General features: G+C 49.1%; 2 protein-coding genes across 2 annotated transcripts; both read right to left on the reverse strand.

Annotated features, from left to right (window-relative positions):
* Positions 1 to 2216: 2216 nt before the first annotated feature.
* DECR2 (2,4-dienoyl-CoA reductase 2) lies at positions 2217 to 9358 on the reverse strand. The gene is made up of 9 exons (XM_056866338.1): positions 9244 to 9358; positions 8762 to 8830; positions 7907 to 7958; positions 6952 to 7087; positions 6402 to 6526; positions 4943 to 5036; positions 4292 to 4396; positions 3920 to 4137; positions 2217 to 2259 (listed from the first exon to the last, which is right to left on the reverse strand). Exons 1-8 carry the CDS (start codon positions 9351 to 9353, stop codon positions 3920 to 3922), a joined length of 909 nt encoding a protein of 302 aa, XP_056722316.1. The 5' UTR covers positions 9354 to 9358; the 3' UTR covers positions 2217 to 2259.
* Positions 9359 to 15336: 5978 nt separating this feature from the next.
* NME4 (NME/NM23 nucleoside diphosphate kinase 4) lies at positions 15337 to 21662 on the reverse strand. The gene is made up of 5 exons (XM_056866573.1): positions 21557 to 21662; positions 18973 to 19103; positions 18261 to 18362; positions 15980 to 16092; positions 15337 to 15478 (listed from the first exon to the last, which is right to left on the reverse strand). Exons 1-5 carry the CDS (start codon positions 21660 to 21662, stop codon positions 15358 to 15360), a joined length of 573 nt encoding a protein of 190 aa, XP_056722551.1. The 3' UTR covers positions 15337 to 15357.
* Positions 21663 to 24269: the final 2607 nt, after the last annotated feature.

A 24269-nucleotide genomic window follows, 5' to 3' on the forward strand; every position in this document is an offset into this window, starting at 1 on the left:
CACATGAGATTCTAGTAATCACAGAGGAAGCCACAAACGTTCTTCCGAATACCACCCCAGACAATCCCAAATACGACAAAGCTTGTGACCAAGAACATAAAAACTCCATAAGCTCCTAGTTCCTTTATCCATCAAACCTGCTCTCCCATAACTCTAAGGGTTCAACCCACCTTACAATTTCTTCTGTTTTTTTTTCTTTCAGACAATGACTTTTATTTTGGTAAATGCAGCCTCTGGGATTGCTTTCTCAAGGAGGAGAATTACAGTGGGGGGGGTTACTTTAATGATTTCCTCCCCTGCCGTTTTCTTACTGAAAAAAAGCAGCACTTTGATATATATGTATAGACAGGAACAGTCTTATTGACCCAAATCAGTCAAATAGCCCAGTGCAAAAGGTAACCTAGTCTTTCAAAACGCAATTCAGAAACTAAAACAGCGGAGCAGCCGGATGGAACTGTTTATCCATCACTATTCTGCATCTCGGTATGCCTGACAACGAAGCAGTTGGTTGTCTTTTTATTAATTATCTTTGTGTGTGTTAAGTGCCGTCAAGTCATTTCCGACTCATGGCGACCCTATGAATCAATGTCCTGCAAAGTGTCCTATCCTTAACAGCCTTGCTCATATCTTGCAAATTGAGGGCTGTGGCTTCCTTTATAGAGTCCATCCATCTCTTGTTGGGTCTTCCTCTTTTCCTGCTGCCTTCAACTTTTCCTAGCATGATTGTCTTTTCCAGTGACTCTTGCCTTCACATAATATGTCCAAAGTATGACAGCCTCAGTTTAGTCATTTTAGCTTCTAGGGTCAGTTCAGGCTTGATTTGATCTAAAACCCACAGATTTGTTTTTTTGGCAGTCCAGGGTACCCGTAACACTCTCCTCCAACACCACATTTCAAAAGAATCTACCTTCTTCCTATCCGCTTTCTTCATTGTCCAGCTTTCACACCCATACATAGTAATATGGAATACGATGGCATGAATTAACCTGATCTTGGTGGCCAGTGACACATCCTTACACTTCAGAATCTTTTCTAGCACCTTCATGGCTGTCCTTCCCAGTCTCAATGTTAAACACATGTAATATAAGACATTCACAATCATACAGCAAATATCCTTGTACCTAATACACAACAAGAAACTTCAAAAAAAGTCCACAAACAATTATCTCCTTGAGAACATTGTCCGTACAGCTTGCTCTCCCCGGAGTGCAATGAATCAATGCTGGACTTTAATCCTAGGTGCAAAGTCGTAAATCCAAAGGTTCCTTGTAACGATGAACTGTAAAAACTGTGCACCCTCCAAATGGACTAGACAAGGATCCGGGTATAACCCTGTTTCGACAGAGTCTTCGTCAGGATTCAGCATGGACTGCTACGTAGCCTGTTCTCATGTTGATTGGAACAGAGAGAGCAAGCTGTATGGACAATGTTCTCAAGCAGATATTTGTTTGTGGACTTTTTCTGAGGTTTCTTGTTGTGTATTAGGTACAAGGATATTTGCTGTATGATTGTGGATGTCTTATATTACACATGTTTAACATTTTCTAAATATTGTGGTAGCAAGTTCTTCACTGCTGTTCTTTGATTCTACCTTCCTAACAGCAGGCTAAATCTTTTTTGTTGTATTTTTATTATGTACTGACGATTCTCTCTGTGTGTCAATCTGGGCTGATCTATGATCGAAACAAATACAGATTGCTTGATTGGGGGGGGGGGGAACACCCAAAAACCCTGAAACACTGCCTTGGTTTTCAGGGCCCCAAGCAGAGGTCTCTCTCACCACCTATTACCCAATCCTTTAAATGCAGGTGTCAGGGATCAAACCTGGGGCCTTCTGCACGCAAAGCATTGAGAACCGGGCCATTTCCCAAGCGGTTTACACCCTTATTGGAGAAAATGTGCTACCACATATAATTATTTCTCCAGCAGGGGTAAAAGCAGGTAAGGAATCACCTGTTTCCCCCAGCCAAAAAAAACAGCAGGGAGGAAATTCTCCTTCGAGATAAAGCAACCCCACAGGTTGTCTTTGGGAAATCAACACTGAAGAAATCCTAAGATGTAGCTGAGCTCTAAGAGGCATGCTCTTTAAACTGTCACTTCTGACATTGCCCGAGCCACCCTGCTGTAAGAAAAGGGGCCGGGGTGCCCACAATGGCCCCGCATAGACGTTTCTGGAAAAGCGTCTGAACGGCAGCATCCTGTCGGCAAGTCCTGCAGTCCCTGTTCATTTGTTTTGCTTTCCGTCAGTGGCCCAGACAGCTGTAAGAAAGAAGAGGACAGCGGATCAGGCCTGGGAGATCCAAAGCAAATAGGCAGAAGCAAGATCTGGAGCGTCCAGGCAGCAAGACCTTCCACCAGACATGTAAGACAATCTTATTTTGGAACCGGCGTAGCGGCTTCCGGATTGCTCAAAGATTTTGCAGTTCGGCCGGGAATAAAACTGCTTAACGGGCATCAGTGACACATAAAGAAAGGAAGTGTTAATTGAGGGCGCCATATATCTCCCCCCCGCCTTAAGAACAGAACCCGTCAAAAGACAATCCAGAAACCCCAGCTGTTCATGCATTTTAGTTATAAAACGCCACATAAATAAATCCATCAGATGAGCAATTTAGGTTACTGATGCAAGCTGAACGTCACAAGGAAGACTCTGCAGAGGCAGACAATGGCAAACCACCTCTGCTTAATAATTTGCCTTGAAATCTCTATGGAGTCGCCATAAGAGTCGCTATATACCCACACAGGTAGCTTGCTGAAAAAAATGTTAACTTTTATGTTTAGGGAAGGAAGTTTCTTGTCCTCATGGTTACAGAATTTCAAAATGCTGTGCCGAAGTTTCTGAAGGACCAGAAAGAGTGGGAAAGGAAAGTGACACAAACCCGACATATTTAATTCACTTGGTTTCTAAGCACCACAGGCAGCTCTGTCCAGCTTTTGCACATTTTGAGTGTGGTACACACAGAACGGGAACCGTAAGAATAAAAGCAGCTGCTGACTCAGTGCCAGCCGTGCTCGCGAAAAGATGTAAAGCTGTGTTCACTGCACATGCTTGAAACATGCAGGTTAGCCGCCGTCTTCGATGTCATGACGCATTTGGGATGCAGAGCTGGGTTAGGGATAAACTCTCTGACACGGTGCAGTTGATAGATCCTGTCTCCCCAGCCAGTGCGCCAGAAGCTACTGATTAGCCTCCGTGCAAGACACGGGCCCTGCACTCCCCCTCCTTTTGGTGCAAACCAATACAGTATTATTGCAACTATGGAGTTAGTGGTTCCCAAAGTAGGCAGTACCACCCCCTGGGGTGGGTGGGATTACCTAGGGGGGCACTAAGAGGCAAGGGGGCAGCGGGGGGGGGGGGCGCTAGAGGTGGGCCCCTTCAACTGTGTTGTTCACTAACTTACAATAGATCAAGCTATGACACCATGCTGGCCAATTTGGTGGAAACTATCAGAATTTTTTTACAGACTTTGAAGCGCTGGTACCGCCGGATCAAGCTCATCAGCTTTGTAGAATGCGTTTCAACTAAAAAGTTTTAATTTGATTTTGAATAGATGCGCAATTAGTTGCTACTGTTTTGAAATTTTATTGTTATTATCTTCTTTAGCGAGTCATGCAGAGCCCTATTTTGAATTGTGCTTTTTATAGGGTAGGGGGGCGCTGGGGTTGAGTTTGGGGAAACCGAGGGGGTGGCAGCCTGAAAAGTTTGGGAACCACTGAGTTACAGCATTCCCTTGGAAGGCAAAGCAAAGAGCCCGACACTTATCCTTTGCAGTCAGCATGCACAACTGGGGCACAGAGACATTCCAGCTGCAAGACACCCCAAGGAACACGACGCAATGCAGACTCTCACCCCACAATTTCCCGACACAGGGCCTCTGCTTAGCTACGTAATCCCCACAGAGCGGGAAAGGGACGTCACCTAGAGCTTAGAAGAGTGTGAGGCTATACCCAACAGAGAGGGGAAGTCGTTGGGGGTGGTCAGCCAGCTCCCCCCGTCCACCACCAGGGTCGTGCCGGTCACATAGGAGGCCAACGGGCTCGCCAGGTACAGCACGCTGTGGGCGATCTCCGTCTTGTTGCCCATGCGCTGGAGAGGGATGGTTTGGTAGAGGCCGCTCGACTCAGCGTGGCGCCCGCCTGCAAGAGGGCGAAAGGAAAGAGGGGTCAGGCCGAGGAGCGGCCGAGGAAGATGCAGTCGCAGCTCGTCCACAAAAGGTAAACAGCACACAGTCATCCAAGGAAAAAACCCCCCAGAAAGCTCCATGCCTACTACCAGCAGTTAATGCCTTACCCAAACGCCGGAAGCCCTCTGTGCCCATGATGGGACCGGGTGCCAGGCTATTCACTCGGATCCTGTTGGGTCCCCATTCGACTGCCAGATGCTTGGTCATTGCCTCTGCAGCGAAAGAAGGAGAAAAGTTGGTTTTTATATGCCGACTTTCTCTACCACTTAAGGCAGAATCAAACCAAATTACGATCGCCTTCTCTTCCCCTCCCCACAACAGACAACCTGTGAGGTAGGTGGGGCTGAGAGAGCTCTTAACAGAGCTGTGACTAGCCCAAGGTCACCCAGCTGGCTTCGTGTGCAGGAGTGGGGAAACAAATCCAGTTCTCCAGATTAGCCTCCCCCGCTCATGTGGAGGAGAGGGGAATCAAACCTGGTTCTCCAGATCAGAGTTCACCGCTCCAAACCACCACTCTTAACCACTACACCACGCTGGCAGAATTGGGATGCATGAAAGTCCTTCCCTTGAAAGCCACTAACATTCTCCAATAAATGGGGCCTCCACAGGGAAGAAGCGGCCCTGCCCTGGCAACTATTTAAGAGGGACAACGGTTCCACTCAAACACTGCTGGTTACGAGGGAAGCAGAAACAACCAGCTCTCAGGAGGCTGGAAAAGGCCCAAAGGGACAGCAGGTTTTTACAAGCTTTCGCCATACCTACAGCAGCCTTCGCTGTCCCAGCATGCACCTGGAGAGCCTGGCCTCTGTAGCTGAGGGTCGCGGTGATATTCACGATGACTCCACCGTGGTCCTAGATCGATTAGAAAAAGAGAGACAACTTGAGCAACGAATCAGGAGGAGGCCAGAAGCAAAACAAAGGGTGCTGTGCCCCCCCCAGAAGGCCCCCCGATCCATAGGTTCACCTGCTGAACGCCTATGGAAGAAAGAGATCTTCCAGGGGCATTTGCCACAAAAGGTCAGGAGCTGAGGGATGTATATATTCTATTACGTGTGGGCCAAGGATGTGGCCACCTGGTTGAAGCTAAGCAGGTCTGGATCTAGTCAATGCTTGGATGGGAGACCTCCGGGGGAACCCTCATTCCCACCACCCTGAGCTCCAGGATGCCAGCAAGGCAGAACAGGAAGGTAATACAGAAAGATGCCTATAGGGAACACTCACCACACACTCATGTATTCTTCAGCCCTATTGCCCGACACAACGTGTACAGCAGAGAACATTTTTATAAAGTGAATATCGCCGCAGTTATGCCCTGACCAGGACAGCCCAGACTAGCCCAATCTCGTTGGACCTCGGAAGCTAAGCAGGGTCAGCCCTGGATAGTTTTTGGATGGGAGACATCCAAAGAATACCAAAGTCATGACACAGGGGCAGGCAATGGCAAAACCACCTCTGAACGTCTCTTGCCTTGAAAACCCTACAGGGTTGTCATAAGTCAGAGCCCAGTAGCAAGCAAGGTCAGCCGTGGTCAGTACTCAGATGGGAGACCACCAAGAGTTGGTATGCAGAGAAACAGAGTCGGTTTGCACAGGAAGGCAACGGCAAACCATCTTTGCTCATCTCTTGCTCTGAAAACCCGTCAAGTCAGCTGAGACTCGACAGAACTTAATTCTTTCACTGCATTCATCCCCCAACCTCTTCATTCCAGCTTTTCTGTTCGTACCATACTGTGTTTTCTATGCAATGCGTTCTCATTTTGTGAATATGTATTACGGCAGTCAGACAGACAGAAACATTTATTGTGGCATTACGCCAATAAACATTTAGAACATAACAACAATGTTACCGCGGGTACATTGATATTATTTAAAAGTTGTGTAATGTTAATTTAAAAGGATATATATAGTTAAAATGCTTTACAGATTAGACAAGAAATAAACATTTTGCCACCAATTCAGAAAAAAAATTAACTTCGTTTTTCATTGTTTCTTTGAACTTTATTTTACTAATCTTTGACGAAGTTTATAAATTGCTGCGCAGAATTTGGCGACCTCACTAATTTGTTGGGGAATTTCATCCGAGAGGATATTATGGCAGTCCGATCGCGTTATTTTTCATCGTAACCCGCCTCGAGTCTTGTCGAGAAAGGCGGACTACAGATGAAGGAAAGGAAGAAATCAGTCTGCTCAAGGGCTTGGGCGGGGAAGGGTTACTTACCCTGAGGCACTTGTCATACAAGACTTTGGACACGTTGAATGTGCCCAAAGTATCTATGTCAATCACGGTTTTGTAGGCATTGAAGGACAGAGCGCTAGCTGGGCAGAGAAAGTTACCAGCAGCATCTGGGGAAGGAAACCAGAGATGGAGTCAGGGCAGTTGCGACTACAAGACCAGCCTTTTGCATCAGCAAGAGCTTCTCCTCCTCCTTACAATATGAACTTGCAAACTTGGGGCACAGTGGCAGAAACCCTGTTTTGCACGCAGGTCCCCAGTTCGATATCCTCGTGACCTCCACTTAAAGAACCTCAGATAGCAGCGGCTGGGAAAAACCCCTCTTGGCTCGAGACTCCAAGAGCTACTACCAATCGTAGGCACGGACAAATGAGGTGGACCAACTTGGTATATATAAACAGCATCATACATAGGTCAGAATAGCCCTCCCTGCAGTCGCAGGGACCCCCTTCCGCGAGCACACATCAGTATCCATTTCCCCCCCGGACTTGCAGTTAGATACCCAGGACCCCAGCATCCTCCGCCCGCAACTCACTATTAACAAGGATATCGATCCTCGAAAACTCTTTTAGGGCTTCGTCCACAGCTGCTATGATTGTCTGGGGTTGCCTGACGTCGAGGGAGAGGGGTAAGCATCGCTGGCCCGTGGCCACTGACAATTTTTTGGCAGCCTGGAAAAGGAAAGAAGGGTTTGACGTGAGCAAATAACCCCCCCCCCCTCGTGCTGTTATAAAGACATCAGACAAAGTAGAAAACATTTTGGTAGAGTCAAAAACTAAGGCAGCATTTCATCAAATTGGCTTGGGGGGGAGCTTTTTCTTAACCTGTAGGAATATTAATCCGTACGTTTTCCTGCTTTTACTTACTAGAGAGCAGGGGGAAACTACATGGAGTACTAAATCATTACCATGCTACATGGAGTACTAAGTCATTATCATTTAGGAAGAATTTTCTGACAGTTAGAGCGGTCCTCAGTAAAACAGGTGGTAACCTCTCCTCCGCTGGAGGTTTTTAAGAAGAGGCAAGATGGCCATCTGTCAGCAATACTCCTTCTATGACCTTAGGCAGATGATGAGAGGGAGGGCACCTTGGGCATCTTCTAGGTATGTAGTGGGAGTTACTGGGGGTGTGGGGGGGAGGTAGTTGTGAATTCCCTGCATTGTGCAGGGAGTTGGACTAGATGACCATGGTGGTCCCTTCCAACTCTATGATTCTGGGCATGGAATAGGGGTCACTGGAGGGGGTGGAGGTAGTTGTGAATTTCCTGCATTGTGCTGGGGGGTTGGACTAGATGACCCTGGTGGTCCCTTCCAACTCTATGATTCTAATATTACCACCCCACCAATGCAGACTTGGGCATATATCTTCACAGGAATTACTCTAAATATTGAACAGACCATGTATTAGCTGTTGTGCTCTGTTTGGAAGGTATCCTATGCCGCTGTGTTGTTCAATAAACTTTTTTAAAAAATCTCACTGCAATCTCTCACCTCTGTCAGTTTCTGCAGGTTCCGGCTTGCAATGATGGTCTGGCAGCCGTGCCTGCAAAGGAAAACCTTGCAAGATGAGGAATACCCATGCCACACGCAAACCTTCCACCCAAACGGGAAATCTGTTTGCCACTTAAGATGTGGAAGCGGTCTTCGTCAGACATCTAGAATTTGCTGCTTGGGAAAAAAAACAAGATTGCTCAAGTAACACAATCATCCAAAACAGCGATTTCGCAGTCCCTGGAAGCTTAAGCGTTTCTGGACCAGAACTCACTTCATCAGAGGCTGACCGAACAGCCCCTTCTCCGCCAAAGCATACACTGGAAGAAAAGAGGTACTGATTCTTTAAGCTACCACAAGACTCCTGTTCACTTTTCCTATCACAGACTAACACAGATTCCTCCCTGGAAAATGCAGGTTGAGAACACAAGGATTTATAACCCCTGGATGAGTTTTGCAGATTGGATTGACTGCTAAGGGGATATTTCCCACAAGATTCAGAAGGTGGTGGAGAGGAGAAATAGGTTCGAGTGCTACAGTACGGAGAGGGAAACCTGTCTTGGGATGCTCCATTCCACTTGATTCTTGTAGGGTTCTCGCTTTGGACAAAGAGTAACCCCCCCACAGCAGCTAGAAAGCCACAGGCAGAGATGGCTCTAGAAGGGGAAACTGGACAACTTCCCAGTCCATCAATGGCTGCCCTTTATGGTCCCACTAAGGGGAGAGAAATGCTGCTTTTCCAATAAAAGGTCCATAAGCTGGTCAGTCACGGGGACAGAAGAAACAGAAACCCACTGCGGTACACAAGACCCAGATATTGCCAACTCCAGGGCCCCTAGGAGGCAATTAGCCTACCTCATCAGCACCTCTGCGATGCGGAATCCGATCCCAGAGCCACCTCCGGTGACAAACGCCACTTTGTCCCTGGAAAAGAGGAGGAAGGACATTTTTCACATCAGGCAAAACAGAATCCGTATGTGACCTCCCACGGTGCGCAGCCAGAACCTTGTGACATCAAAGAGTGAAGAGGCAACCTGTTCAAAGGGTTCCTGTAGCGGTGGCCAAACCGCAAACGACTCTGAATTACTACCCTTTAACTCTATGATGGTCACATTGGTATCACAAGATGACTTAGCACAACAATCTTGCAAGGTAGATTAGGCCCAGGGGCCCCTGGAGAAAAGTCCCACGGAAAAAAAGGGGAGAGACCCTCCCTCCCAATTTTACCAGGCCTTAGTGCTGGAACGAGATTAATATGTCACCCGAAGGAGTTCATCCCTTCAAGAGACTCACGGCAGGTTTTCGGCCCGTGCAAGAGCGATCTTGGTCACACTCACTTGAGGATGTCCGCGCTGAAGAGGTAGCAGTATTCCTGGAGACAGTCATCTGTGTCTACGTCGGGAGGGGGCTCGCTGGCAAAGCCTTGCTGGGACATGGCTGGCTCCATAGAGGGGTCTGCAGGAGACAAGCCACAGAGAGAGAGTCGTCCCAAGCACGACACAGGGAAGCAGCTCCCTTTCCGCCTGTGGCCCCAGCGCACCACCATTTAGTCGGACTTGCAGGCAGCCGGGTAGGCTCAAGGAAGGAGGAGCACGCGGACACAAGAAGCAGCTCTATACTGAATCAGACCACTGGTCCATCAAGGTCAGTATTGTCTACTCAGACTGGAGGCGGCTCTCCGGGGTCATGGAATTACTGAATCATAGAGTTGGGAGGTCCTATAGAGGTCATCTAGTCCAACCCCCTGCTCAATGCAGGATCAGCCGAAAATGTTTGTCTAGCTGCTGCTGGAAGACCAGCGAGGGGGGGCTCACCACCACCCTAGGCAGCCGATTCCACTGCTGAGCTTCTCTTACTGTAAAAAAAACTCTCCCTAATATCCAGCCGGTACCTTTCCACCCATAATTTAAACCCATTATTGTGAGTCCTACCCTCTGCTGCCAACAGGAACAGCTCCCTGCCCTCCTCTAAGGGCAGGTGAGTCTTCCACGTCACCTGGACCTTGTAAGTGGAGATGCTGGGGACTGAACCTAGGGCCTTCTGCAAGCGAAACAGATGCTCTACCACTGAGCTACAGCCCTCTCTAACAAAGGACACAAAGAAAGCCATTTCACAGCCAAAACAGAACACGAGCTGGGGAAATCCTTCCCCCAAGCCAACCTGACAGGGTCGTTGTGAGGATAAAAGGGGGACACACTGTAAGCTGCTGGGTTCCCACAAGGGAGGAAGCTGGGTAAAAAAAGAAGCAAACCAATAAGTAATTCTCCCCACCAAACAGAACCAGGAAAAAACAGAGCTCTTTAGGGGGCGGAAACCCCCAAGAAGAGTCCGATTTTTATGCACTTTTTATACAAAACGCTAGTAAGGAAACTGGACCCACTAGGTCTGATTTAGAGGTTCACATCTCAGAAAACAATAAAATGCTTCTAAACTTTGCTGGGGTGGGCATTGATCAGCGGGGACAGATAACGCAAGGGGGCATATTTTGCAACCCGTGTTTCTGGATCCCAGACTTGTAGCAGGGAGATTGCAAATAAGATTGTCCTTAACATGCAGCGACAAGCTGGGGTGTTTGCAAAGAACGGCAAGAGCCTCGGGAGGGAATCTGCAGATCGCTTGTTTGTAAAAAGGTCAAAGGGGGGGGGGAATTCGTCAGGGTTGGCTGGGAAACTTGCTGGAATTCTATCAGTAAGCCTCTTGCCAGGAGAAATTAAATCAGAAGAGTTTCCATCTAGACATTAGGAAGGATTTTCTAACCGTCAGAGCGGTTCCTCAGTGGAACAGGCTTCCTCGGGAGGTGGTGAGCGCTCCTTCTCCAGAGGTGTTTAAGCAGAGGTTGGATGGCCATCTGTCAGCAATGCTGATTCTATGACCTTAGGCAGATGATGAGAGGGAGGACATCTTGGCCATCTTCTGGGCATGGAGTGGGGGTCACTGGGGGTGTAGGGGGGAGGTGGTTGTGGGTTTCCTGCATTGTGCAGGGGGTTGGACTAGATGACCCTGGTGGTCCCTTCCAACTCTATGATTCCATGAGTATAGAGGCAAAGGGAGGGAGGAAGAGGTGCCCTCCAGGGTCTGATCTGGCAGGGAAGGACACCTATCACACACTTTCCCCTGCCATGGTGGTCCTGCAACGCTAAGGAGAAATGGGAAAATATCACAAAATGCAGAGTCTGATAGAAAGCTTTCTCCTGTTCTCCCCTCGGCACAACTCAAGCAGGGCAAGATGGAACCCAAGGGAGAGGGAGTGGAGTTCAGGTGTGCAAAACAGCCCCCCATCTCATCTCGTGGGGGGGGATGTCTCAGAAAGAGGTCTGGCCACTGCAATTTCATTGCCAGGAATCTTGGGAAGCCTCCCCCCCAACCACCAAAAAAACCACCTCACAGTCCTTAGCTCCTCTTGCATAGGGTTGCCAGGTCCCTCTTCGCCACCGGCGGGAGGTTTTTGGGGTGGAGCCTGAGGAGGGTGGTGTTTGGGGAGGGGAGGGACTTCAATGCCACAGAGTCCAATTGACAAAGCGGCCATTTTTCTCCAGGTGATGGGATCTCTTATCAGCTGGGAATCAGTTGTAATAGCAGATCTCCAGCTAGTACCTGGAGTTGGCAACTAGAGTTGCCAGCTCTGGGTTGAGAAATACCAGTACCTGGATATTTTTTAGGGCGGAGCCTGAGGAGGACGGGGTTTGGGGAGGGGAGGGACTTCAACGCCATAGAGTCCAATGGCCAAAGCAGCCACTTTCTCCAGGGGAACTGATCTCTATCGGCTGGGGATCAGTTGTAACAGCAGGAGATCTCCAGCTAGGACCTGGAGGTTGGCAACCCTAACTTCAATGCCATAGAGTCCAATGGCCAAAGTGGCCACTTCTCCAAGGGAACTGATCTCTATTGGCTGGAGGTCAGTTGTAATAGCAGATCTCCAGCTAGGACCTGGAGGTTGGCAACCCTAACTTCAATGCCATAGAGTCCAATGGCCAAAGCGGCCACTTTCTCCAGGGGAACTGATCTCTATCGGCTGGAGGTCAGTTGTAATAGCAGGAGATCTCCAGCTAGGACCTGGAGGTTGTAAGCCAAAAGAGACACCTCTGTGTATCAATGTATTTACTCCAAATCTAATACAGATCAACCATACAAAGTATAGCTAAAGAACAGACTGCATTATACAATAACATGGACAAACACATACAAAAAAAGTCCTATTTCTTAAGCATAAAGACACAAAAGTCACAATATTCCAAGGTTTCCCAAATTCCCTAATCCTAAAGACAGCTGCCGGCTCCCACCTCCGCGACCCATTTTAGGGACAGACCCAAAAGCCAGTTTAAAGCACGTGTCGCTGATCTGACCCACCCTGGTCCCCCCTCCATTGCGTTTAACCTGCAAGTTCCTTGGGGGGGGTCCAACTTGGACCCCTGCCCCACATTTGGGGCGCTGGCGAAGCTCACCGCACCCTCTCGCAGGGATTCTGCACCCCCCCACCTCTCCCCTAAATTCAGTTTTAGTCGAACTCCCCGCAGGTAAGGAGCTGCACTCACCTGGCCAGCGCAGGACTTTACCCCGAGCGCACGACGCATGCGCACAGGGCTCGGCCCGAAGCATCCTGGGAACTGTAGTTTAGTGCTAATCTACCGTCCTCATGGCATTCTGGGACATGTATGGGTGGTTGTCTTTTGTCCAGCGAGGCGTCGCCGGTTTTAATTCTTATTTATTTATTTTATTGATTAATTTAGTCTGTGCGCGTGTTTAATGAATAAATAAATTATATGATTATAAACCATATAAATAAAGGGCAAGAGTCTAAGGAATAAATGTTTTTAATGAATAAATGTTTAATGAATAAATAAATTATATGATTATAAACCATATAAATAAAGGGCAAGAGTCCAGTAGCACCTTAACAAAAATATATTTTTGTTAGTCTTTAAGGTGCTACTGGACTCTTGCCCTTTTCTACTACTGCAGACAGACTAACACGGCTACCCACTGCATATAAAGTGTGTGGGTGTTAGAGTTGCCAACCTCCAGGTACTAGCTGGAGATCTCCTGCTATTATAACTGATCTCCAGCCAATAGAGATCAGATAACCTGGAGGAAATCGCCACTCTGGCCACTGGACTCTATGGCATTGAAGTTAGGGTTGCCAACCTCCAGGTCCTAGCTGGAGATCTGCTATTACAACTGACCTCCAGCTGATAGAGAAGAGGTGGCGAAGAGGGACCTGGCAATATGTGTGTGTGTTTCTTTCTATCTATCTATCTATCTATCTATCTATCTATCTATCTATCTATCTATCCATCCATCCATCCATCCATCCATCCATCCATCTGAGATAGATGAATGGATAGATAGATAGATAGATAGATAGATAGATAGATAGATAGATATACACACACACACATACATATACACATACATATATACACGTGTGTGTTAAGTGCCGTCAAGTCGCCTCCGACTCATGGCGACCCTATGAATCAATGTCCTCCAAAATGTCCTATCCTTGACAGCCTTGCTCAGGTCTTGCAAATTGAAAGCTGTGGCTTCCTTTATTGAGTCCATCCATCTCCTTTTCGGTCTTCCTCTTTTCCTTCTGCCCTCCACTTTTCCTAGCAACTCAACTTTTCCTGCCCTCAACTTTTCCTATACATATATAAGCATAATACAGCCCCAGGCTTAGTCCAACCCCTGGCACAGAATATCTCCCGCTGTCCAAGGGACTGACCCTGTGTATGTTTACTCAGAAGGAAGATGTGTGTGTGTGTGTGTGTGTGTGTGTTTTTAATCAGGAAAAAGGCACAGGGAGTGTCTCATAGCTGTCCGTTGTATTGTCTGGTTCTTGAGTCAAGAATTTACCACCAGGGTTGCCAACTACAGTGTGGAATGTACCTGGAACTCCCGGAGATTTGGGGGCTGGAGCCTGAGGAGGGGTGAAGTTTAGGGAGGCAATGCATTCAGCCCTGGGGACGTCACAGGTACCAAACGATGCCAGCATATAATGTATAGATCCCCTCCCATGTAGGCAGAGAATCTGCTTAGCCACAGGTTCAAATCCCAGCATCTCCAATTGCACGATTTCACAAAGCAGGTGGCGAGTGCAATACATGTTCAGGTTGCCACCTTGTGGCCTAGTTTAGTCATTGCGGGGAAAGTGTGTTCCGTTCTTCTATCTGAGCTGTACGTCAGCAACAAATAAGATACCCACATAGAGTTATATACCACATTACAGCAAGAAATACCTTCCTCTGCTTGAGATCCCAGAGAGCTGCTGGTCAGAGCAGGCGATGCTAAACCCTGGTCTTCACATGTTTCTCCCCACCACCACCTGTCCAAGCCTAGCTTGTAGGCTAGTAGGGAATAACCACATGCCTCAACGCAGATGATTTCCATAGAAAATGATCTCCTGGTTTTATATCTGGGCCTGGCCCATTTGCACTCCCGTTTTCCCAATCATTCTACTGTTTTCTAACTAGAAATACCAGATATTGAACTCAGGACTTTTTCTGCCTGCTCTTTCTATATAAGAGAATGTTAAATCAGGAATGTAAGAGATACTGGAGAACAGGGCGACTCGCGTGCTGGGGCCAGTAGACGGACAGCCAGTGTGATGTAGTTATCAGAGTGTCAGACTATGATCTAGGTTCGAATCCCCGCTCTGCAATAGAAGCTTGTTGGGTGATCTCGGGCCAGTCGCCCTTTTTCAGCCTAGCCTACCTCACAGGGTCGTTGTTTGGGTCCCCGTTGGGGAGAAAAGAGGGACCTATAAGTAAAATAAAATAAGCAGGGAACAGTTGCCTTGAAAAAAGTAGGAAGCTGTATTAGTAAAAAGCCTTGCCTGGAAGGAGGGGAACTCCTGCCCCACTTATCACCATTTCTCTGTAATCATGAGGACTAGAAACTCTCTTTTAAAAGAGAAGTGAAGGATCAAAGTTTTCAGGACATCATGAAACGCATGTCTCCTGTGTTGCAAATCCTCTTCCAGCACGCCTCAGCAATGATACGGGACAAAGACTCAGCAGCGCAAACGTGTTTCGCTCGCATCCAATAAGAGGCAGGTTGTGTTTGGACTCGGCACAGATCCCTCTTCACAACCATCAGGTACACAAAACAGAATCACGTTTGTACAAATCCTTTTTTTTTTTAATGCAAACTCTTTTCAGAATGGTACTGCATGGCTTTCTAGCGACACTTAAAGACATTTTTCAAAACAACAGCACTTGGGTTGTTCTGATGCACCCGGCAGCTCACAGAAGGGGTCCGGCGTGAGATCCCTGCTCCCCTGAGCAGAGGCACAGTGGCTGAAGAGCAATACCATCCCATGTCCTGTCATGTGTGTGTCCCCCGCCCCCAGATTCTGAGCCTGCGATGCACAGGCTTCAACGCGCATGGCTTCGGAAAGGCCGCATGCCAGCCGAGGCAGCACGTCCGGTGACCGATTCCAGGTACAGGCGAGGCCTTCAGAGTTCATACATGATTTTGTGATCGCAGCTCTCCCAGTCCACCAGCTCATCACTGCGGAACCACAGGCTGATTTCCCGCTGGGCCGTCTCCACGGAATCGCTGGCGTGGACAACGTTCCTGTTTCCATATTGGGTGGGGGTGGGGGGAAACATATGCGGTGAAGACAGCCTGTCGTCCGGCCCACTCTTCGAAACAGGCCCATTTCCCATACCACGGCAATTTGAACACATGAAGCTGCCTTATACTGAACCGGACCCTTGGTCCATCAAAGTCAGTATTGTCTACTCAGGCCGGCAGCGGCTCTCCAGGGTCTCAGGCAGGGGTCTTTCACACCACCTACTTGCTTGGTCCTTTTCACTGGAGATGCCAGGGATTGAACCTGGGACCTTCTGCATGCCGAGCAGAGGCTCTACCACTGAGCCACGGCCCCTCCCCTTTGACCAGGGTCCGTATTCTATGGTGTACGCACCCGAACGGTTCATCCCGCCCCGTTTGCCTGGCAACTGGACTTACCCCAGACAATTTACGCCGGCAACCCCTCTCCCAACGGAGACTCAGATCAAGGTCTGAGCCTGAGCAATGTCTTTTGAATCAGGGTCGGGCCCAGCTCACTCATACCTGCTCACGTGGATGCTGAAGTCCGCACGGACCGTCCCTGGCTTGGCTTCCATGGGGTTCGTCTCTCCCACCATGGTTCTAGAGGTCTTGACCACGTTGTGGCCTTCCCAGACCTGAAACACAACCGGGGAGCGTCACAAACTCAACACACCAAGGGCTCTAAAAATGGCACCCCAGACGAGGACAGGAGACTCGGGTTCAAATCCCCACTCGGCCATGAAGCTCTCCGGGTAACATTGAGCCAATCGCGCACACATTCTTTTTCTCCCTCTCCCTAACCCACCTCACAGGGTCATTGTGAGGATAAAACAGAAGAGAGAAAAACCATATTCACTACCCTGAGCTCCTTCAGTGAGGTGAATAGCTAAATGCTATATAGAAACAACTGTTTTTTTCTGTACTCATTGGGAGCTAGAGTTGGAATAGGATCTAGGAAATCCAGGTTCAAACTCCTAGTCTACCATGGAAGATCACCAGGCGACCTTGGGTCAGTCACTTGCCGCATAACCTACCTCACAAATGTAGAAATTCTACATTTCTGCATTTTATCTTCTACAAGATAAAAGTGTTCTGATACTATCTGGGATAGGAGATTGTGTGTGTGTGTGCGAAATGACTTGTTAGTTTGTGTGATTCAGCATTTCTTTGGCTCGTGATATGGCAGATCGGCAGACGGGAACTCAGCTGTTTGTACATTCGAAGGTTATATGTGTAATTTGAGCAGCTGGAACACACTTATCTGTTGTTTAAGTATGCGCTGTTCTCTTTCTGGAGAAACCGGGCTTGACTGCAAAAGCTGACTGTGCACAGCTCTGATTGGCTAGCATTAGTGACCTCTTTTAAACTACGCACCTGCAGGGAAACTTCCAACAGCAGTCAGAGCTGCATCAATTACATCCAGTTTCTTGCTATGCCGTGAAAAGCCTCTCCTGATCATTTCCGCTTGTCACACCCACGATTCAAGAGGCGAGACTGGGCCCATATTTCTTTCCTAGCCAATTAGCAACCCTACTGGGTGACAGCTGGTGATGTCACTCACCTGCCTCTCCCCCCCCTCTTCAGAGCAGTTTTTCGACTGTAAAAAAACCCATTCTGCTTTTTTTAAAAGACGCTGATGTGTCTAAATTTAATTAATGGACGTGCTGTGCTTTAAAAAATATTAAGGCAGAAACTATTCAAGTAGGGAAGGAATAAGGCAGCCTACTAAATCAATACCCAATTTGCGGGCCAATTAAATAGGTTGCAAAGGTGAGCCAGAGTGAAACTGGGTTGCAGGTTTCTGAAGGAAAATGAAATTGCAGTGAGCCCTGATATGCATGCATTTTACTCTCCCCATAAGTAACTCCTCAACATTTCAGGCCGAAGCTCAATTTAACAGGACTCCTTTTAACACGAGCACATGGTTTAAAATATTTTCTTGCACACACTCAGCTTACCTTCCATCATACAGCGAAGATCCTTGCGCTGTGGTGGAAGCTGCTGAAGCAACTTTAAAAACAATCAGCACAGCTAATCTTATCATCAGTGTGTGTGTGTGTTAAGTGGCATCAAGTCACTTCCGACTCATGGCGACCCTATGCATCAAAGTCCTCCAAAATGTCCTATCTTTGACAGCCTTGCTCAGATCTTGCAAACTGAGGGCCGTGGCTTCCTTTATTGAGTCAATCCATCTCTTGTTGGGTCTTCCTCTTTTCCTGCTGCCCTCAACTTTTCCTAGCCTGACTGTCTTTTCCAGTGACTCTTGTCTTCTCATAATGTGACCAAAATTCGACAGCCTCAGTTTAGTCATTTTGGCTTCTAGGGTCAGTTCAGGCTTGATTTGATCTAAAACCCACTGGTTTGTTTTTTTGGGGGCGGTCCACGGTATCCGTAACACTCTCCTCCAACACCACATTTCAAAGGAATCTACTTTCATCAATCATTAATGGCCCGTCAGAAACCCCGATGTGCAAAAGCCCCACCTGACCCTGCCTAGTTTCTAAAATCACTGGGCGGGTGCCAAGAAAGGTGTTTGCAGAAAACTGATCTAACCTTCCACCCTAGGCTATGATAAGGATAAAAGTGGGCAGGTGTGGGGAAAGAGAAGGTGCGTGTTGCCCGAAAGACTGGAAGAGAATAGCTCCTTTTTTGGTTCAGTTATTACTTGCTTATGCAGACAAAGTCTCTCCCGCTGCATCAACGCACAGAGAAGTGATAGCGGGTCCCCACACGCCCCCCCAAGCTTTGCGCAACCATCCCCGTCCAAGATGCGCGAGCATCCCCAGAAGCCTTCCCCGCTCACCATGGCCACCACAGGTCCTGAGGTCATGTACTGGATCAGCTCGTGATAGAAGGGTTTCCTTCTCAGCTCGTGGTAATGCTCCGCCAGGATCCCCTCGTTGGCCTGCCGGGGAAAAAAGGTGGAATGTCTCAGATTACAAAAGCAGGCACTTGTCCTCACCCCCTTCGATCCTCTTTGTTTGAGAAGTCAGGGAGTGGGGGGGTGTCTCCAGTGCAGGGGTCTTTGTGGCAGCTGAAGCTAAATACGGGAACTCCCTAGGAAGGCTCACCTGTCCTTGACTAGATCTTGTTTACAGGGAATTTTCTATTTAAATTGGACTTTTTTGGCCTCAGGAATCCAAAATTGAATGGAGGATGACCTCAAAAACCAGCCACTCAAAGGACTCAGGTAAACAAGATGCTGGGAATTACAGGTATGGAGTGGTGTGTGTGTAGCTCCCACCCTCTTCTTGCCTTTTTAACGAAGCTGGGATGTGGAACCCTGATTCGGATCAGAACTATGTCACAAAGGAGGGGGGTTGCCCCATTTCTCCAACCCAAAATGTTCCCTCAGAAGCCGCTATTTGCCCCTCCAGAGCAAAGTACACAGTGCCACTGTACAGAGTTGTCTGTAGCTTGGAGATCAGTTCTAATTCTGGGAGATCTCCAGGCCCTGCCCGGAGGCTGGCAACCCGACCTGCTGGCCTCAAGCACGTTTCCCCCGGGGACTTTACCTGCAGCAACTTCAGGCCCACAAGCTTGAAGCCCCGTTTCTCAAAGCGCTGGATCACGTCCCCCACTAATCTTCTCTGCACCCCGTCCGGCTTGACCGCTATCAGGGTGCGTTCCTGCAGGCCGGGTATCCCTGTCGGGCAAAGACAAGGAGAACATGACTGGCTGTCCTAAAAACACACGCAACCCCTTAGACACAGAAGAGGGTTACTTGCCAAGGGCCGGGTCCCTCAACCATGGAGGTTGCCTACTCAGACCGGCAGCAGCTCTCAGGCAGAGGTCTTTCACATTACCTACCCGCCTGGTCCCTTTAACTGAAGATGCTGTGGATTGAACCTGGGACCTTCCACATACCAAGCAGAGGCTCTCTACCACTGAGCCACAGCCCCTCCCTATTGAACACATGAAGCTACCTTCTACTGAACCAGACCTTTGGTCCATCAAGACTAATACTGTCTATTTCCCTTCTGGGACAAATATAAACTCTGAGCCCCTGATTTCTAGTGGGGAAGCAGCACAAGAAGGAAAGGGTTTAAAAACCTGCCCGTCCCCCATTTAAATTAGCTCCCCTGCCCTTCCCTTGTCCGCTTTTAAAATTTAAGAGGAGGTCCCATTATGGATCGCCAACATAACAAATGTCGTCTGTTCCTCCAAAGCAGAGTTTTGAAATTTTGAAAGACTCACCGGAACCCCCAAAGCTAGCGATGATGAACAGGTTAGGGGACCCAGCGCTGCCCAAGTAGAGTGGTTAACTTTTTCCCATGCCATTTTTCTGTTGGTCCACCGGAGGGCACCATTTGCCCAAGTAGGACATAGATAAGCTGTCCTAAAGATGGCCAATATTGCAACGTTCAGTAAAGTGGGAAGGGGGAGTTAAGTGAGGACAGTCTCCTTCCCCCCCCCCCCGACCCCGCACTCCATTGTGCCATCTCAGAAGAGGTTTCTGCTCCAGTTCATGGGGCAAGGAGGGCCAAACAGGCAAAAATCTTTCTGGCGTGACCTTCCGGCCTAACCTACCTCAAAGGGTTGTTGTGAGGATAACACAGAGAAGAATAACGTCGACTCCTTTGGGGCCCCATTGGGAAGAAAAGCAGGGCACGAATGAAGTGTGTGTGAGTGTGTTAAGTGCTGTCAAGTCGTTTCCGACTCATGGCGACCCTATGAATCAATGTCCTCCAAAGTGTCCTATCTTTGACAGCCTTGCTCAGATCTTGCAAACTTGAGGGCTGTGGCTCGCTTTATAGAGTCAATCCATCTCTTGTTAGGTCTTCCTCTTTTCCTGCTGCCCTCAACTTTTCCTAGCATGATTGTCTTTTCCAGTGACTCTTGTCTTCTCATAATAGGTCCAAAGCACAACAGCCTCAGTTTGGTCATTTCAGCTTCTAGGGTCAGTTCAGGCTTGACTTGATCTCGAACCCACTGATTTGTTTTGTTGGGGGTCCAGGGTATCCGTGACCCTCTCCCCCAACACCACATTTCAAAGGAATCTGTGTGTGTGTGTCAAGTGCTGCCAAGTCGCAGCCGACTTACGGCGACCCCTTTCTTGGGGTCTTCATGGCAAGAGACGAACAGAGGTGGCTTGCCAGGGCCTTCCTCTGCACAGCAACCCTGGTATTCCTCGGCGGTCTCCCCTCCAAATACTAACCAGGGCCGACCCTGCTTAGCTTCTGAGATCTGACGAGATCAGGCTAGTTTGTGCCATCCAGGTCCGAATCTACTTCCTTCCTATCAGCTTTCTTCATTGTCCAGCTCTCACCCCCACACGAACGAAGCACGGTTGGATAAAAGAGAGCAATGCTCCCGGGGTGCTCATGGAGAGGCGGGCCACCTGCCTGCGTCTCCAGCGCACACCAGAACAGCCAGGCCATTTATTCATGGAAGGTTTTGCATTGGATTTGTCACTCTATAGATCACTGGTTCCCAACCGGGGGTCCATGGACCCCCAGGGGTCCGCGAGAACTAAATTAAGGTCCGCGAAACAAAGTTATAAACCCATAATAAATTAATATTTTCAATTAAAAGTTCTCTATTATAAAATATATATATTCAAATATAATTCTAAGTTTAATGTTTAACTAACAGTTATGATTAAAGTTTATTTTCAAATTCTCGGAATTTTTATTTTGAACCTCGGGGTCCCCGCACCGAACAAAAAAGTCCTAGTGGTCCCCGGACAAAAAAAGGTTGGGAACCACTGCTCTAGATGCACATTTTCCCCATCTGAATGCTCAAAACTCTGCACGGCGGCTTATCGTTGAGTTTTGAGACTATGGATGGGGGGAAAGGGCATCTGAAGAGTGGCAAACCCAATGCACAACCTGCCATGAATAAATGGCCCCAGTTTGGAGACGCAAGGCTCCCCAACCCGAAGGCTCCCCACCGCGCAAACCCAATGGGCGCCTCCAGAAGTAGGGGATCGAGGGGGGGGGGGCGATCGGACTGCTTTGCCCTTGCCAGCCGGGGGGGGGGACTGCTTTGCCCACCCTGCGCCCTGGGAAAGAGGGAGGCGCGCTCTGTGCGCCCAGGGCGCACGGCCGGCAATGGGGAAGGGGTGCCGCCGCCGCCCCCCGCCCCCCATTGACTCACCCGCGCCGTAGAGGCGATGGGGCGCCTGGAGCCGCTCCCAGCCGACCCCCAGGCCCCCCCGCCCCGGCCAGAGGCCCCGAGCCACGCAGCGCTGCACGAAGCCCATGGCCTGCACCAAGCCCATTGCCAGCGCTGCACGAAGCCCGTTTATAGCCCGGCCGCCCAGCCAGGGGGAGGAGGAGGAGGAGGAGGAGGAGGAGGATCCGGGGGGCAGGCCGCCCCCCTCCGCCCGAGGGAAGGGCTTGGGAGAGACCAGCAAGGGTTCCCCACCCCCTGGTCCTCCGCTCCGTGGAGATGCTTTTGACAGAACAAGCCACCGGTCCAACTAGGGTTGCCAGCTCTGGGTTGGGAAATATCTGGAAGTTTGGGCGGGGGGGGGGAGCCTGAGAAGGGGGGGGTTGGAGAGGGGGGGACTTCGATGCCATAAAGTCCATTTGCCCAAGCGGCCCTTTCCTCCAGGGGAACCGATCCCTATCGGCTGGAGGTCAGATGTAATAGCAGGAGCTCTCCAGCCACCGCCTGGAGGTTGGCAACCCTAGGTCCAACCCTGAGCCTCTCCGAATAGGTCAAGTATCAGGGTTAGGAAAGACCTCTGCCCAAAACCTTGGAGGAAGCTGCTAGTCTTTATTGATCTAGAACAGGGGTCCCAAACCCAAAACCTTGGAAGAAGCTGCTAGTCTTTATTGATCTAGAACAGGGGTCCCAAACCCAGAACCTTGGAAGAAGCTGCTAGTCTTTATTGATCTAGAACAGGGGTCCCAAACAGGGTGCCTGTGGGTGCCTTGGCAACTGCCAGCACCTTTCCTGGAGTCTGCCAAGTGTTTTTACAAAGTGGATGGGGTGGGAATTTGGAGCGGCTTGAAAGGGTTAAAAGGGTATTGGTTGGAGGGTATTGAAATGATGGGAGAGAGGGGAGGTGTGGGGAAATAACAATGAGTTTTTAATTTGCTTATGAATGTAAAGAATTTATAAATCTATCCTTTTTTGGGGGGGGAATTATTATGTAACCTATTAGCATTTTTAATTCTTTTAATTTTAATTGATAATATTGGTGATTAGGTTATATAAGGCAATGGGTATATAATGGGCATTAGGATATAAATAATTATATACTAGTCTAGTAAGAATAGATAATATTCAATATAAAGGAGGGACTAGATTGTGAATAGGTTAGAGGAAGCTGGGAGGGGAAGTCCAAACTACTAGATGTATTTAACATTGAAGGTATACATTAAGCTATATATTGCTACTTACTAACATATGGAATGATAAGCTTTATGAAATACCGAATAAGATGGATTGTGTTATTATGGAAAAATAATAAAAAGTAATTAAAAAAAGGAGAAAGGGTTAAAAAAATCTGGGCTGCCACCACCTCTTCCTCGACCCCGAATGGGAAGCCCCCCCTTGCAAAGCCTTAATGTAACATCAGGAATACACTCAGCCTGCAGGCAGCTGGAGAGGGCTGGTTCTCCAACTTAAACCCTAGGGTTGGCAGGTCCCTCTTTGCCTCCGGTGGGAGGTTTTCGGGGGCAGAGCCTGAGGAAGGTGGGATTTGGGGAGGGGAGGGACTTCAATGCCATAGCAATGGCCAAAGCAGCCATTTTCTCCAGGGGAACTGATCTCTATCAGCTGGAGATCAGTTGTAATAGCGGGGGATCTCCTGCCACCACCTGGAGGTTGGCAACCCTATAACCCACACACACACACACACACTGGGGAGTGCTCCTCTGGGCCGCTAAGGCACACTGTACCCCTTTGCTTTCAGCCATTGGCGGCAGGGTCTCCCGGCCCACCCCATCACAAGTCTGGACCCAGTTCAATCCCCCTGTGGGGCTTAGTCCAAGGGGCAAAATGAGGGTTGTCACCCCCCAGGTAGGGCCTGGAGATCTCCCAGAGTTGCAACTAATGTGGTACAGGTGGGGAGGGTGGCCTCTAGGGCATTATACCCCTCTGGATTCCCTCCTTTTCTAAAAGAGCATGGTACAAGTGTTGCCCCGGATCTAACCCATACGTCACGCAGGGGAGAGTAATGAGGTAGAGATCTGAACTTGTCCAAAAGATGCAAAAGGCCTTAGCAGGCCGGTGGGGTGGAGTAGAGATGATGGAAAACCAGGCTCGAAGCCCAGTATGACCTCCTCTCTTCCTGCTCCTATCTTCAGATGTTCATTGAGAAAACTCACAATTATAATATGGGGGACCGAAGATGCTGAACCAACAGGCACCTGGCATAAAGCTTTGGTCGCATGAACACATGAAGCTGTCTTATACCAACCAGACCCTCGGTCCATCAAAGTCAGTATCGTCTACTCAGACCGGCAGCGGCTCTCTGGGGTCTCAGGCAGAGGCCTTTCACGTCCCCTGCTTGCCTGGTCCCTTTAACTGGAGATGCCGGGGACTGAACCTGGGACCTTCTGCATGCCAAGCAGAGGCTCTGCCACTGAGCCATGCCCCCTCTCTAAGGCTCTCCAGGGTCTCAGGCAGAGGTCTCTCACACCACCTACCTGCCTAGTCCCTTGAACTGGAGACGCCGGGGATGGAACCTGGCACTTTCTGCATGCCAAGCAGATGCTCTACCGCTGAGCCACAGCCCCTCCCCTTCCTCCATCCTACCTCTGTGACAGCTTCTGGGGTGGTTTTCATCGAGAGTGAGCCACTGCTGGAAAGGAGCAGAAGTCCAGGATCTGGGCGTTCCTCTACCACCGTGGTCACC

Source organism: Euleptes europaea, chromosome 21 (assembly GCF_029931775.1).
Source record: "Euleptes europaea isolate rEulEur1 chromosome 21, rEulEur1.hap1, whole genome shotgun sequence".
Classification (NCBI taxonomy): Eukaryota; Metazoa; Chordata; class Lepidosauria; order Squamata; family Sphaerodactylidae; genus Euleptes; species Euleptes europaea.

Excerpts from the sequence above, each read along its gene's own strand:
- DECR2 (XM_056866338.1), bottom strand. The coding sequence starts at position 9,353 with ATGGAGCCAGCCATGTCCCAGCAAGGCTTTGCCAGCGAGCCCCCTCCC. Across the intron at positions 7,959-8,761 it reads ATCGCAGAGGTGCTGATGAG|GCACGGCTGCCAGACCATCA; the intron begins GTAGGCTAATTG and ends TTTCCTTTGCAG. Across the intron at positions 4,138-4,291 it reads AGAGGGCTTCCGGCGTTTGG|GCGGGCGCCACGCTGAGTCG; the intron begins GTAAGGCATTAA and ends GCCCTCTTGCAG.
- NME4 (XM_056866573.1), bottom strand. The coding sequence starts at position 21,662 with ATGGGCTTCGTGCAGCGCTGCGTGGCTCGGGGCCTCTGGCCGGGGCGG. Across the intron at positions 18,363-18,972 it reads TGGGCCTGAAGTTGCTGCAG|GCCAACGAGGGGATCCTGGC; the intron begins GTAAAGTCCCCG and ends TTTCCCCGGCAG. Across the intron at positions 15,479-15,979 it reads TTCAGCATCCACGTGAGCAG|GAACGTTGTCCACGCCAGCG; the intron begins GTATGAGTGAGC and ends ATATGGAAACAG.